Source organism: Martes martes (genome assembly GCF_963455335.1).
Source record: "Martes martes genome assembly, chromosome: 7".
NCBI classification, from domain to species: Eukaryota; Metazoa; Chordata; class Mammalia; order Carnivora; family Mustelidae; genus Martes; species Martes martes.
Window position 1 is genome coordinate 118,331,792 of NC_137894.1, and position 16,313 is coordinate 118,348,104.

A 16,313-nucleotide genomic window follows, 5' to 3' on the forward strand; every position below is an offset into this window, starting at 1 on the left:
TGATTTCTTTTGTCCTGAGGTCTCCATGGACAGGTGTCTCTTATAATCCACATTGCTGACTGCAATGAGACCAGGCCCTTGGAAGCTCGGGTTTCCGGAGCTTATGTAGATTGGTCTGAAGAATGCATGCCTTAAAAGGCTGGAAGTTTGTCACAACCTTTTGGGCTATACTCTAAGAGCAATGGGGAAGGATACCCGATCCTTTAAAAAAGGTACGTTAACGAGAGCCGATGATTGCTGTGATTGGACATGGTATCAACCTTTCTAGAAATGTAACTGGAACATTGATCACCATGCAGGATTAAGTGATGGTTTATTTTGTAGCCGACTCACGTTAGGGCAGCCTAACATCACAGCATTTTGAAACCCTGAGAGCGCACACAGAGCTCTGAATTCCAGACAAGGCGTCCTTAAAGACGCCAAAGGGTGTCTGTTGTGTTGTTCGCTAGCGCCCCCTAGTGACAAGCTTTGTTGGGTGGTGGTGACTTGCTAAGTAAATACTTCCTCTTTGCCCCCAGGAGAAAGCTGCCCGATTCCCTGTCCTAGCACAGGGACGGAATGAACCGCAAAAACCACTTATTGCGGCAGGAACTCCAGTAGAATCCTCGAGGAAGCTGCGGGGGAGAGTTACTTAAGAGGAAAAAACCCCCCAAAAACAAAAAAACAAAGGCAGCTAAACTAGACTGAAGAGGTCTGGCCACGCAGCCCGTTGGTAATGTTTGGAATTCTAATTTTAAGAAATGGTGGTGGCCTCGAGACATTGTGGGCTGCACTGAGAGAGCCACAGGCCACAGTGCTTGCCCAGCTGCCTTTGGGAGGTATTACTGATACCGTAAAAGCTCAGTGTGGATTCAGTGGTTCTAGAAGAGGTTATAACCACTACCCAGTGGGAAAGACTAGTAATCACTCATTATGGAACCCCCTAATTACCCATACATTGCCAATGTCGGTTGTCTTGGAAATGACCGTGGGGCTGCCTCAGTGAGCAATAGTGTCTCACACAATGAAAGCCAGGCTGACATCGGTTACGTCCTCCCTTCCTTAGGAGAGGGGGCTGGGCTTGGAGGCTGCTTTGCATGGGTACCTTTGGCAGCGCCTGTAGGAGGGCTAGAATAAATAGGCTAATTATTTGCAATAAATGACTGGTCCTTTCAGCGGGACAGCCGGTCAATGCAATCGGGCAGCTGGCCAATTTGATTTGATGGATTTCTACTGTAATCCCTATGTATAAAATAGAGGGATTGGACTAGCTGGCGTTTTAGTTCTAGCATGGTGATTCTAATTATTGAGCCTAATTGACCTTTCGGATTAGCATCATGTAAACACCATCCCTCAGTTAGCGTTAAATCACTACCGCTAGGATCAAAGTCTCAAGAATGCCATTAAGTCTAATTTTACTTCCACACATCCACTCTACTCTTAGGAAATGAATGTATTAGGAAGGAAATGGTGCCCAAAAGTCCAAGACGTTGGGGATTACTGATCTTTTATTTTTATTGCATTTAAAGAAGTTTGGGAAGACTCTGGACAGCTAGGCCTGATGTATTGTCCTCTAGCTGACGTCATTCACTGTCAAGCCCAGGTTAAGAAGAGCTGGACCAAGTTGGCCACGGACATTATGGGTATTCGGTTAGTGGTCATTGTTGTGGGTATAATGGTTAGTGGTCAAAAATCAAAGAAGTTAAGCCAAAGTCAGACTCCTTTAGGAAGGGATACATCTTTTCCTTACCCTCCCTTCCTTCTAATACCTCTAACAGCTGAGTGTCAGATGGGGATGGGAGGACATCTGCGCTACGTGGACCAGGATATGTTTATTCTGCAAAGACCAAATGCTAGACCCTGGTTAAAGTAATGTTTGGTTGTTTTCAGGGGGAAACGCTGGCATCAATTACCGGGAATGGTACAAGCCCCTGGTGTGGTTTTGGATCCTGGTTGGCCTTGCCTACTTTGCAGCTGTCCTCAGTATGATCGGAGATTGGCTACGGGTTCTATCCAAAAAGACGAAAGAAGAGGTAGGACCCCTTCCAAATTCTATAAATGTTTCTGAGATCAGATGAGCTCATGTCAAGAATATCTGTCTCTATTTTATGGGCTGGAGGGTTTCTTAACACGTGGAGGGCCCCTATGGCTTCCTCTTTTTGAATCATTTCCTGAAAGCCAAGTTCAGTGGAATGGCAGTTATTTCTGGATCCTTTTCTGGCAGGTGAGAACATCTGATGACTCACCAGCCCATGGATCCTGGAAGGACTAGTACACAACGACTTTATTTTTTTTTATTATTTAAATTTTTTAAAAAAAATTTTTTAGAGGGACAGAGAGAGAGAGAGTGTGTGTGAGCATGAGGGGGAGGGGCAGAGAGAGAGAGCATCTCAAGCAGACTCCCCACTGAGTATGGAGCCCAACGCAGGGCTGGATCCCAGGACCCTGAGATGGTGACCTGAGCCAAAACCAAGAGTGGGACATTTAACTGAGCCGCCCCCTTCCCGCCCCCAGGTGCCCCAGAATGACTTATTTTTTAGGCAAATGAAAAGGGAAAAAGAAAAAAATAGCAATGGTCAGCAGGGGTAGACCATAGTTGAGGGAGGTGTGCAGACATGTAGGAGAGGCTTAGAACGTCTATAAAAAGCTTGAGAAGGATGGGTCTGTCCTTCAGGTCTTGGGGTCTATATGGAGATTCAGTAGAATACTAGGACTCCTTCCCGATTCTCTGAGACTGAAGTCCTCCCAACAGTGACCAGCTGTGGGGAAGCCAGCACAGGGGGTCCCTTTTCACCATCACCCCCTCCTGGTTGTCAGATCTACAGAAACACATCTACCGCTATGTCCAGGGACATGCAGCCTTTACTCCCTTGGGTAAATGTGCGTGAAAACCTACACAAAGGCAAGAAAAGGGAAAAGAGGGGAAGGTAGATTTTGTGATTAAAAAAAAAAAAGTCCATGTAGTTCTTCTAGGAAGAGAGGAAAAGAGCTGAAAAGGAAGGCAAGAGAAGAAAAAAAGAGCTAACAAGGGAGGGAGAGCAAAAAGAAAAAAGAAACAAGAAGAGGGGGAGCTTCCTGAGAGGAGTGAAGCCTCCTACTCACTTCTCGGCCGACAGACATTCTGTATAGATGGCCCCAGGACAAAACTGCCAAACGGGAAACGTCCCCATCTCATTCCCGGGCCCCAGTGTTAATTTTCCTGGCTCCCGGAAACACTGGCAATGCAATCCCGTCAATGCCATCCTCAGTCTGAGTCCCCAGGTGGCTAACTGACCGGCTGAAAGTCAGCTGTAGTGAAAGAGAAAGTAACCGTGCAAATATCGACTTTCCTAAATGCAAAAATGCAGACTTGTGAATTCCTCGTCTGTAGAGAAAAGCATGGGACTAGTGCTGTTGGCAGTGCTGAAGGAGAGCCGAGAAATCAGGTATCGATCCTCCTGTGTTCTGAGGAAGCATGGTCTATGGGCTTTTGCAGAACGTGACTAGGGAAGTTTGTTCCCAGGTGCCCCGGAGGGTCTTCTTAAGGCAGCATAAGCTGGGTAGCACTCGACCAGTCTGGTGGTCCAGATTTAGGGTGAGTAATACTCCCAGTTTTCCCAGGACTGAGGGGTACCTAGGACACAGGACGTTCTGTTCCACAACCAGGACAGTCCCAGTCTAACTGGGAGCGGTTGGTCACCCTACCCAGACAGAAGCACTGCAGCAACAGAGAAGGGCCAAGGACCGGCTGCACCTGTGCTTTGTGCCCAGGTGCGTGTCCCTGTCTCACATAACACTAAGAACTCTGTGAACTAGACATGATTACCCCAGTTATGTCGGAGGAAGGAGGCCGTACAGCTAAAAAAGGGGTGGATGCATAATAGGAACCCAAGCCCGGCCAACTCCAGATAGCGGTCTCCCCCGCAGAATGCCGTCCTCCCGATCGGTCACCACCTCCGCATCTCAGGCTTGTGCCAGGTCCTCTAGCAGGTGTGCCCCCCGGGCCACAGGAGCTGGGAGCCAATTTGAGATGGGTCTTTAGGGCCGAGGCAGCATCCCCACCTGGGCCTGTGCTCCCCCACCTCCTGGCCTCCTCCAAGGGCGGTGGGTGCTGGGAGTGGTGGGGGACTGAGGCGGGGACGGCTTCCTTAGTGTGTCGTTGCTCTTCTGTCTCCTGGCCAGGTTGGTGAAATCAAGGCCCACGCAGCCGAGTGGAAGGCCAACGTGACAGCCGAGTTCCGGGAGACGCGGCGGCGGCTCAGCGTGGAGATCCACGACAAGCTGCAGCGGGCAGCCACCATCCGCAGCATGGAGCGCCGGCGCCTGGGCCTGGACCAGAGGGCCCACTCGCTGGACATGCTGTCCCCGGAGAAGCGCTCCGTCTTCGCCGCCCTGGACACGGGCCGCTTCAAGGCCTCGTCCCAGGAGAGCATCAACAACCGGCCCAACAACCTGCGTCTCAAGGGCTCCGAGCAGCTGAACAAACACGGGCAGGGAGCCTCTGAGGACAACATCATCAACAAGTTCGGATCCACCTCCAGACTCACCAAGAGGAAAAACAAGGACCTCAAAAAGACCTTGCCCGAGGACGTTCACAAAATCTACAAGACCTTCCGGAATTACTCCCTGGACGAAGAGAAGAAGGAGGAGGAGACGGAGAAGATGTGCAACTCGGACCACTCCAGCACCGCCATGCTGACCGAGTGCATCCAGCAGCAGGCGGGCGTGGAGAACGGAATGGTCCCCACGGACACCAAAGACAGGGAACTCGAGAACAACGCATTACTTGAAGACAGAAACTAAATGCTGAGGACCTTGGACTTGACCAAGCGTTGTGTTTTTTTTGTTTTTTTTTTTATATTCACCCTGAGACACGTGCCTTAAAACAGACTTCTCGGTAGTCCGAAATTACATAGCATTGAAGAATATATTTCACTGTGCCATAAACGACGGAGAAAGATCGCTCTGCCAAAAGGAATCAAAGAACACGGACCGCACTTCCGTCAGGGACCGCAGGACACGCCGGGAGTGTTTGCACACGCAGGAGGTCGTGGCCACGGAAGTTAAGGGCGGGTATGGGACGGTGCTGTGCCCCCTGAGCGGCGCCACCCGGGCCTGGCATGGAGAAAGGGCAGCTATTCCTCAGACCAGCCTTCTGAAAGGAACACGTGTGGCTTTTACACGGAGCCTCGTTTCCTGAACCTACCGTTAGAGATATGCACACACAGAGAAGGGGACCGGATGGGGGCTGAACTAGTACCTGTATTGAGGGTTCGAGTTGACATTGTGACATGTTGCTCTGAGCTTGAATTTTGATACACAGCCTCAGTGCACAGCTAGTCTTTCCGAGCTCCAAGTGAATGTCCGTGGGACCCGGGAGCATGTGGAATTTGTGAGAAACAGATCAGAGCACACGTATTAAAAGGTGCAATTGCTTTCCTCATTACAAAAGAAAAAAAATCACAAATGCATCACACTGTGGATATCACCTTAACCAAGGACAGAGCCTATTGAATTTTGTCTCTTGACGAATGAAGAATGAACTTGCAAGCTTTGGCGAAAACTCAACCTCATTCGCTGCATGGTTATGGGCAAAAATCATGCATTTTCCTCAGTGGGTGCAGTGGTGAAAATAAACTGGTTTTGAAATGTCCATTTCACTTTTCTAGTGGAACTTCGGTTGTAACTTGTTTTGATAAGAAGGGGGGGGGAAACCAAAACAATTGCCTTGCATGATGCCAGTGGCTTGCTGTTCTGTCTAGCTGATCCTAAATTTTTATAAAAATAGACATCCTGCATGTCTGAGACATACCAAGGAGGACCACGGCATCATTCCATCTCAGGGCTTTTTGTCCCTTTGGGTGTCTTAAGGTAGACATAGTGACGAGGTCCAATCTTGCTATCTCCAAACAAAAGAAAGAATCCCCCAACCAACTCTTGTACAAGAAAATTGAATTGTTTTAATTGCTTGCAGCTTAAGTGCCATTAATGCCATTTAAAAACTAATGCTTAAAAGAAGTATTTACAACATTCCACGTTTATGTTCGGGTGTTCCTTATTTTGAAGGCATCACTTTTTTTCCTTACTTGTTTCTTTGTCTCGCACCTGCTGTTCACTAAAGTTGGAACACCAGGGTGATTAATGGTTTCAACGCAAACAATAGCAACGCGATTTTCCCATGAGGTTAGAATGGTCTGGGAAGGAGAGTGGGGGAGGGGCCAGTCATAGGTTTTGAAAAAATTTTAAATGGATTTTTTAAAATCAGAAAGGCCAAATTATGTGCTAGGCCTCACCATCCTGTGTGTGCCTCAGCCCCTCGTGTAATTGGCTGGCCATGGATGGTTCAGACTTAGCTGTTTGGCCCACACTCTTAAGCATTTGGACCTGGCAACCCCCGGAAAGTTGCTGGTGATGGGCTCCCCAATCTCAGCGCCACCTCTTGGGAATTTTACATGACTAACACATGGAGGGGATTGATCAAAAGACCACAGGACTAGCGGAGACTTCTGACTTCCGGGGAAAATGATACCTACCACATCCTTGACCACTGGTACCAGGGCAGACCTCTTCCCGCCCACTTCCCAAAATTGCACCGCTCTTCCTCGCCTGGAGCACATGTAGCCCCGCCGGCCCCTCCTCCAACTTCTAGGCTGTAGTTAAATTTCTGGCATTGCTTTTGAGAAGGAGCCAAATAAGAATCAGCTTTCACGAGGCCCTTCCTGTCCACGGTAGACTTGGGTTAATGCCTCCACCGGGCTGGAGCTGTGGCTCACTGGTGACATCCTGTGTCCATATGTTAACAGACACGGAAACGACCTTTACGCAGGTGTGGGCACTGGCTCTCACTGTGAGAGCCCTGCCAGCCTGACAAAATGTGTTTTGATTGGTAGATCTCTGGGACTTTCTCTATTCCTCTGATAAGTTAAAAGCTTCCTGATCAAACTATCCATCCATCTCATGCATTTACGTTTCCGCCCTGTATTCCTCAGTACCTTCTCTGTAGCAGTGTGTTAAAAGCTCTAGACCCTACAGACAAATCTGGCCAAGAGGCTTCCTTGTCATTTATCCAGTGGTTTCCATGGGCCAGGCACTAGATTAGGCACTTTATGGGCGTTAGCTGACCAAACCTCATAGCAACACTCTATGGAAAGTGTTTGCAAACACTTTACACAGATGAGGGCACGGAGGCTCAGGGAAGCTGAGTAACTTAACGGCACACAGCAAGAAGGTGGTAGAGCTCGTACTCAAAGGCTGTCTGACCAAAGTCTGCTTTTGACTTTGCTGTAATGTCCATGTCATGCACTCGTGTGTATGTGTGTGTATGTGTACGTGTGTGTTTGTGTGTCTTTCTAGTTTCATGCACAGGGTGTATGGAGGTGGGGAGATCTCTATTATTAAGAGGGTACAAGGTCTTTGTGTAATCATGACCTAAAGCATTACCCTTACAGATACTTATACATTATTTTGGTTTGGGTTTTGGGAATGCTGTCTGTGGTGCCCTTTCTGTATTGTTAAAAAATGCCCTTTGAAAGCACTCTTTTGCACTTTACTTGCTTACCTTGCAGGAACTCCGCTTATAGCAGGAATAAAACAATTCAAAGCACGAAGCTGCACATTCTACCAAATGGAACAGGTGTTGGTGTGTGCGTAGACACTTCCCCAAAGGGGTCAAATCACAGAGGGCGTAGACACTTCCCCAAAGGGGTCAAATCACAGAGGGCGTAGACACTTCCCCAAAGGGTTCAAATCATACAGAGGGCTCAAAAATAGCCCTCGGCTGAGAGTGGGAAAAAACCCAATACAACCTGTTCCCTGAATACAGAGGGGCCCAAAGCCCTGGGGAATGAAATCCAAGAAGAGCCCTCCCTCTACGGAGAGTGAGCCATGAAATATGGCCAGTACTGGGCAAAGTAGAACATACTCTCCAAAGTCTGAGAAGCGGAGAGGGAGTAAGAGCTTGGACTCCTCTTAGTGTGTACAGGCTAAGATTTGGGGAAGGCGAGTCGTGATGAAGTGGTGTGAACGGTACCCTTTGAAGATGGGACCAAACAGCACGTAGCAAATAGCATGTAGCGAAGCTGCTGCAGATTCTGAACACCCATCAGCGCATCCCTTCCCCTCCAACCCGCGCTCCCCACGCCGCGGTAAAGCCGGAATCAGCGCCTTGATTTTGCACACGGGAAGAGCACGTGTTCAGTATCATCCGTGTCTTCAGTGGGTGGTGTCTTCTGCCTCCCCTGGTAATTGGGTACTGATTTTTTCTTCCCTAACAGATCTGGAGGTTTGCTGGGGACAGTGGGGATATCATTTGGAGACTGTAGGTCCATACCCATTCCTAACTCAATAGTGAATTCTAGAAACGTACCACTTTCAGGGGAGGGCCCTAATGCGTGTGCGGGTAGGGATGTCCCTGGCCTATAGGTGAGGCAGCTGGGACTGTTGGTCTGTGTTTCCCTGTCCCAGCCTGTGAGCGTGGACACCTCTGTCCCCGTGCTTCTCTGTTACCTCGTCAGGACATCAAGGGAATTCAACACAGATAATCATCAAGGCTCCTTTTAGTTCTGCAGTTCTCTGACCAAACCTCCCCTGGTCTACGAGTTTGTTAAATTCATTAAGAACGGTATTGGCTGTGTTTGTGTATACTGACACACGGGCCCCCTTATTTTAGGCTAAGAGTCTCCTGCCCTTTGGGATTTGTTTTCTGGGTAATTGATGGAAACCAGATGAATTTGGGAGCCTGGTGTCTGAATTAGAATCGTGCCCTGTGTAGGCTCACTCTATACTCCCTTATAGCATCCTGTCACCTGGAGGGTTCAGGCTACGTGGGCATTTTTTGCATGGTGTTAAGATTGTTTGAAGAACTTTAAAGCTGTTGCTATTTGCAGTCAATTGTGATAAAAGTTCCCTTTGATTACTTCATGAATTCATATAATATAGACAGATACCTGCCACACACACACACACACACACACACACACACACGCTGGACATGGCTGCTTTGGGGTCTATGGGGACCATTCGATGTTGAAAGTCCTAGTTGTGCTAGACGTTAGCAAACCACTCCCTTACCTCCCCCTGAGAGGATGTCATTTCCTGGCTGAGTCAATGCTGCTCATTTATTTGTGTGCTTGGCTTTGGGGGATTAGTGCGAATGTGACCAGAATTTGGGTGGGGCAGATTTATTCTCATTGGATTGGGTAAGATTGTAGACCATCCAATGTACACCATGGTTTCCGAACCATAGGAAAGGCATAGGAAAACACACAAATGTGCAGAGACTCTCTAAAGAAATGAGGAAAAACCGGCTTTGTTTTTCCTGTCTCTGCTTTGTGCATCCTGCTCAGGTTTCAAGAGGAGGTTTATTATTTCTGTTACGATGCAACTGTGTGCAAAGACCATGGCTGTGTCAGCAGAGGGAGCTTTCATGGGTAGAGTGTAAGAGCTCGATAGCAATGGCCTTAAAAAATAAAAATGGGAAACTCTCTGAAACAAAGGTGACTTTGGCATTGCAGATCCTGTTAATTCTACATATGGAAACTTTGGAATAGCATGTTGATTACGTGGCTAGAAACAAAGCCCTGGCTGTCCTGGCATGATAAACCAACAGCCATCCATGCAAACCTCATTCCTCCCATGGTGGTCCCTAGGTCACATGACATTGGCACGGTGGCACTGAGGAGAACTAACAAGTGTCTTTGATTTTACAGAAAGCGATTATCATTTTCACAGGTGCCTAAGAGATTTGAAATCTACCTTCTGTTATCGTTTCTTAAGTGAAAAATCTCGAATAGTTCCATGTGCATTAAAAACAAAAACAAAACAAAACCATCCTTGAGAGGACTCCGCTCCATTGATACGGCAGACTGATGTTACAGAGGGTGATTGGAAAAACCTCTCCTTTGCCATCAGGGCACCGAGGTTGAAGGGAGAAGGTTGCAGTGGTGCCTAGAAGCGTTACGCAAACCAACCCACATGCCAGCCTCCAGCCTCTTTCCCGTCCCAGACTCCCAGGCAGGGGCCCCAGTGACGACGATAAACCCACGTGTGGAGGTGTTTTACCTGTTTTTCTCTCTGTAGGATTTCATGGTGCTTAAAAAAAAAAAAAAGGCATTTTACAGAAAATAATGCGGGGTTGGGGGGAGGAGGGAATTTCGTAATGTTCTTAGGAAAAGTACAAGAGCAAATTCGCTTGTAACGTTTCAGTGAGCTCTGCTGCTATTGTCTTTATTTGATGACGATGTAACTTTTTTTTTTTTTTCAATGATGCAGAAAATTGCAACAAAGACCTTCTGGAAGATCTGACCCAATGTCTCTCCTGTTTTCCTTTCTTTTGTGGGGCCAAGCATGGTTCACAGTGGCTGGGGTGGGAGCTATCTCACTTCTGGGGACAGGCTTCTTGCCTGGCTGAGAACCCACTTATACAAGTGCATCAGCAACAGGCCAGAGCCCATGGAAACCTGTTGTCTTGCAGGTGGAGGAGCCCGCTGTGTGTTTGATGCAGATTATAAGCTACTCAGGGCAGGAATTTGGCCTTTCATTTCCATTTCCAGGGCTGAGCACTGTGCTCCATACAACAGAGACACTCAAATTATTGGTAGAGTAATTTTAATAGACGTATTGATAGCCCATTTTCATCCTTCAAGGCAGATTTAATCTTTTCAAGACTTGGAAGTCATTTGGGGCCAACAATAAGCAATTTATCCCACTCCTAAGGTATCATCTTGGTCAAAACCCAGTTTACTTACAAAGTAATGAGTTTGAGCTATATTGTACGAAGAACTCCAAATTTTGCCGTGATCGTTCTTGGACTAGTTCTAGACCCTAAAGATGACTACTCTGAAGGAGAGCTCTATTTATGATGTTTGGTGATGGAATTTTTGTTTTAAAACCGATCTTATTACCATAGAGGCAGTTTGTGAATCTAGGAAATAAAGGATTATGCTTCATGGTGATGGCAAATATATGGCGGATGTATGACGAATGTGCCGACATTCTTGACTCCTGTGCTCCAGGTAGCTCTTTATCACAGAGTCACTTCCCTATTAACCCAGGTGCATTCTAGACTTTACTTTAAGACTATAGTCAAGGTTAATCGTTTTCAAAATAGGGTCCAGTGACCCTTGTAGGTCTTTATGATTCTTTCCTGGGATCGTGAGGCTGGAACTGTTTCCAGAACAATACTAAGACATTGTTCGCCTTTTAAACGCTCATTCCTTCATGAAGGCATAGCATTTAGAAGGGAGTAGTATTAGTTACTCAGAGGATGGCAAGGTAGTATGATACATTTTGTCGAACCTTAAAGAATTCTCCAAAATTCTTTAAAAAAAAAAAAAGAATTCTCCAAAATTCTTGTAAATAGACATGTGTTTCTTAGAGAAGCCCACAGTACCCAGATACAGTATTTCTCTGGTCCTACCCAGCTACTTTGTGAGGATCCAGTCCCTTCAAATTCCTCTCCAGTTAGCCCTAAGTATCCCAGAGGCCTCTCACAGGCACTCAGTTTCATGGCCGCCATGCTATGGGAATCAATTTTCTAGATACCTCTCTGCCTCTCCAGGACTGGAACTGATGGCCTTCTAATGACCCCTTGGTGAGAAAGGTCACTCCATTGTCATAACCATCCCATCTTCCTCGCATCCAGAGCTCCTAGAGGAACATCTCATTCCCTTGTTTTCATGGGTCTGGCACACAGTGCACAGAACTTGGTAGGCGCTCAGGAGACATTCGTTGGGTAAAGAGCAGTTTCAAAACCATGGTTTGAGTAAAGGGCTTCTGTGGACTGTAGGAACAGAAGAAGAGAGGCCAAAGCTATGGTGAACTTGAGGGGAGATTAGATGGATTCAGTGGGAGAGGGGAGCCTAGGGCACAGGGTAGCAGTCCAGACAAATGGAAAGTATCTTGGAAGAGTTCTGGATATAGAACACTGACTCCAAAGACAACTTTTACCTGGTCACTTCTGTGGCCTCACATCAATCTTAGGAACCAGAGCGGTGTAAACAGCCTCAACACAAAACTATTCCAGGGTTGAAATGCTAGGGTAAAACCTGGCTGTGTGAATTTGAGATGTTGACTTATGAGTCAACATCCATCCATTACCTCTGTAGGAAATATTTCAAACTTTTAATGGCTGGTTCTTAGAAATAAATTTTAAAATGTTATAAGAATCTAAAGCTAGCATATATATATATATATATATATATATATATATAGTGTCTCACATAACCTCTTTGGAAGAGTTGTGTTTATTAAATGAATTTTAAGGGTCATTAATTATTATGTGGAATCATTTAAGATAAATAAGGATTTTTTTCCTCCCTTGGAACATAACCACCTTAAAATATATTCCAGTAGAGTAATCTGTGCTATCTATAAACTGCCCACACATCAATGGCTCTTTTGAGTGATTTATAAATACCTGAGGCAAAGAACAATGGTAAGACCTCATAAGATATAAATTTGTTTTGTAATGAAGAGCCTTGGAGAAAGTCACTGTTCTGGAATCAACGTTCGTTGCAAATATTAAGAAATAGAAATACACATAATGCTGACATAATTTGCGGGTGTACATTTCATTATTTTATGTAGAGCATTAATTTAAGCCTTAAAAGAACGTTGTTCTTTAGCTGTCTGATTCCATAGAAAGAAGAAAAGTAATAAGGTGTCCCCTTATTCCCATGAATGAATATGAATCCGAAACAATTTCTCCACTGAATTATGGTTGAGGAGAAGAAAGGGGAGAAATAGCTAATTGGGATGGTAATTGGTGAAGATTGCAGATTGCATCCATCTATCCATCCATCCATTTACAAACATTTCTGGAGCTTACGCTGTGTGAGGTCCTAGGAGAGTGTCAGGGGCTGGCAAAGCCATAGTCCCAGCCCTCACAGATCTCCCGTGCGCTCAGGCAGCCTGGTGCAATGTGTTCTGGGTTTCAAAATCTGGCAACAGGGTTAGGGGAAGAGCAATAATAGGATGGCATGTGATTTGGTTCAAAAGCACAAGGCGGCTAGGAATTCAGAGAGCGCGAGGGTCAGCGCGCATCGCAGCAGTGAAAGCAGGTTTTCTGTAAGAGGTGGCACCTTCAAGGACGTAGAGGAGGACTGGTTAGGGAGCAGAGGTGCCTGGCTGGCTCCCAAGAGTAATTCTTTGTGATAACATTTCAGATGGATCCATTTGTCTGAGGATACCACAAACCAATCCCCGCTTGGGATTACTTTGTTATAGGACATTTTCTCTTAGGGTGGGAAAGCTTTACGATGACAAATCATTCACAAACTCTAAGCCAAACTTAAAAGATGAACAGAAGATAAGCTCTGTCAGGCACCCGTTCCAACAGGAATCGTAACTCCTTCTGATAGCCACCTGTGACTCAAGCACACGAGCTCTACATTTGCTTCTCTTCCTTTTCTGTTTTCCCTCCCTCCTGTCTCACGTCAAGCAGGTCCTAGGTTCTGGCTTCATTTCCCCAAGGGAGGAATACAATCTCAAGAATATTCCTGCCTCTTTGATTCAACAGCAAGGCCCACAGGAGGATTTCATTGGACAGAAAGCACAGCAGCTTGGAGCACCCGGTGGGAAAGCATCTTCCCTGAGTCAGAGGAGATTGCCCTAGGTTGAGGACAGAGTCTGGGTCCCCCGCAGAGGGAGACCTCTGGGCAGTCCCCTGAAGAGAAAGGACAGACAGCAGGATAAGCCTCAACAGAGAAGCCCAGGGCCAGCCCTGCCAGAAAGGCCAGGGGCATGGGTGGGTGGGGTCGGGGGAGAGGTACAGGGCCCCAGGGTCCTTCCCGCGCTCCTTGAATGGGAAATTAGGTTGATTGACAGAAAATTAAAGAACTTCACCAGGTCTTGCATCCCTGAACTTTGTTTCTGTCCTAAAGGATTCTTCTTGGTCTGAACCTATATCATCTGGTTGCTTAGGCAGGAAGAGGAGACTGTTTTCTCCCTGATTTGTGGAAGATTCCTATTCTGGAAATACTTTGTATCTATCTGAGCAGGCCTTAGACTGGACAATCTCTTTTTGAGGAAGGGAGGGGAGGTAGTTTCCTAAAACTAGAGACTAGGAACACCCCTCAGCTGAACTACTTTTTATATCCTTCCCCCCTCAGCAGTGGGAAGGTGGGGCCCAGCAGAATTTACTTGCCTGAGGGAGGAGGGAGGGATGGGGGCAGAAGAGGGAGGGTCTCATGGGGACAGAGAGATCCAATCAGACTCATGGCCAAAGCAGCTGACAGGACCAGACTCCAGACCCGCCCAGGCCTGGCTGTCCACCCTGCCCCAATTCAAGCAAGACAAGGATGTGACTGGGAAGGAAGTAGAAATAGCCGAGCACTTCCCTGGCTTTTTATTTCCTCAAAAGTCTGAATCCTTGGGAGATGGAGACAGAATAATGAGAACTGGCAAAGGAGAAAAGATAGGGGTTCCAGGCAAAAATGTCTTCCAGAAGCTAAAAGGCAAGATGATCTCCTCAGAGCATAGGGCTGCCGAGCGTCCATGGGCAGGTGGGGGCAGAGGTCCTCCTTCCCTGCCAGGGCGAGGATCCCACAGGGACAATAGTCTATGTGCCTGGTGCGGGTCAGGACAGGTAAGCCCAAACTACTGGATGATGAGTATAGGAGATAAGGGGGTCCCCATCTAGATTACCCTACCTTGTCTGAGGCACAGAGGCCTGTCAGGAGGCTAAAGGTAGCCCTTAGATTTGGGGAAGGACCAGCCCTGAGCAGGAGCGAGCTTTCAGAAAAATGATCTCAGCAACATTCTAAAGCAAGAAGAGGTGGCCTGAAGTCATAGAAGACCCTGAAGGGACCTGAGCTGAAGGGACTCGGGAGGGCCTTCTAGGAGGAAGGGGGCAGAGCGCATGGAGGGCGATGGGCTGGCTCTGGGAGACTGTTTTCTCCCTGGATCTCTTTGGCTACCCCTGTGCTGTGCTCTCCTAGAGGAAGAAGAGGGTTGCTGGGACAGAGGACAGGGTTTCCTGAGCCCCCGCCAAATGCTCAGGATGGCTCATGGCATCCCTGGGCAGCTGTAAAGGTGTGCAGGGCGCACTCGACTCCGGCCATGGGGCTTCAACTCAGTACATCTCAAGACAGCATCAGAACAGAGGGGTTCACAGCCCTAAACTAGTCACCAAGCCCCAGCAATAGTCCAGGTGCTGGACCTCAGCCCAAACAGCTCCCACCTGTCGAAGGGGCGGGGGAAACATCTAGAAACACTGGGCACTTTACTGAATTTACCAAGCAGGTGTTCTGTCCCATGTTTCTTCCTGGGGGGAAGTTTATCATAGAGAATCCGCAGATAAAGGGAGCATGAAGGTGTACGATGGGAATCCTCATTAAACAAAAGCAATGTTCAGTGCTTGGCAGTGGTGCCCCCCCCCTCATTTTCTGTATCTTTAAGTTCAGGCTTCTGGGACTTTTCTCTGACAAGAGACCCAGAAGTTGTCCCAAAGGCCATTAGAACAAAGCAAGAGGTGACCTTTTACGAAAGAAGATTTAAAAAAAAAAAAAGGCTAGAATACTCCAGGGCTACCACATATTAAGCTCTTAGCAATGTGCTGGGTACACACACACAGAGTTAATGATTTTATTATTAATTAGCTAAATAATTAGGTACTTAATATTTAATATTAAATATTTAATATTAAATATTCCTATCCTCTTCTGCGCTGTTGTTTATAGGGAAGAATATCATTGATTCAGTGGAAAAAAATACACAACTCGGAATTTGACAAGTCCTTTTCTTCAGAGTGTATGTTGCCCCCTTTCAGATTTGTTTTCCTTTTATTTGGGTTCTAATTCTCAAAGAAACCGAAGAGCCTTTCAATAGTTCCTGGCCTGTCAGACCCATAAAAGGTTCGGCTTGCCCGCCTCCCTTGTTTACCCTGATGACAGCTCAAGTCCTGTTTGCCGGGGCAGGCTCCCAAGGTGACAGACAACTTTAGTGAGGCACCCAAGGTCGCGCCCAAGGTCATACCCCAGGTGCCAGGGGGTGACAGGGGCCGGGACGGAAAATAAACACGTGTTCAGCAACAGATCCCACATTCTTCTCATTGGCGCTTCCCTGTCCAGAAACGTCAAGGCCAACATGTAGACCACGTCACAGAGGAGCGAGCTGGGGCTCCAGATGGGCTAGGGTACCTCATGTCTCTCCAGAGTCACTTGGAGGAGTTCCTTAAGGACAGCGTACTGACTCCTGGGGATCAGGGACTCTTCCTCCCCCCTTGGCTAGGGGACAAGGAGCCAACTGCTGCGGAGACCCCCTCCAAAGCTCGCCTGTCCCCCGTGTCTCAGCTCAAGCACTAGGAGCCAGATCAAGCAATAGAGATGCCTTTTAACGACTGTACCTGAATATCAATG

General features: G+C 47.3%; 1 protein-coding gene across 2 annotated transcripts in view; it reads left to right on the forward strand.

Annotated features, from left to right (window-relative positions):
• The window catches only part of KCNK10 (potassium two pore domain channel subfamily K member 10), a gene marked incomplete at both ends in the record, with an annotated part of 126,340 nt that extends 121,579 nt beyond the window's left edge, over nt 1-4,761 (forward strand). For both annotated transcript variants that reach the window (XM_080808956.1, XM_080808955.1), the window contains 2 exons: nt 1,870-2,012; nt 4,141-4,761. In XM_080808956.1, coding sequence (XP_080665082.1) covers nt 1,870-2,012; nt 4,141-4,761 — 764 coding nt within the window. The remainder of the gene's footprint in view (nt 1-1,869; nt 2,013-4,140) is intronic.
• Nucleotides 4,762-16,313: the final 11,552 nt, after the last annotated feature.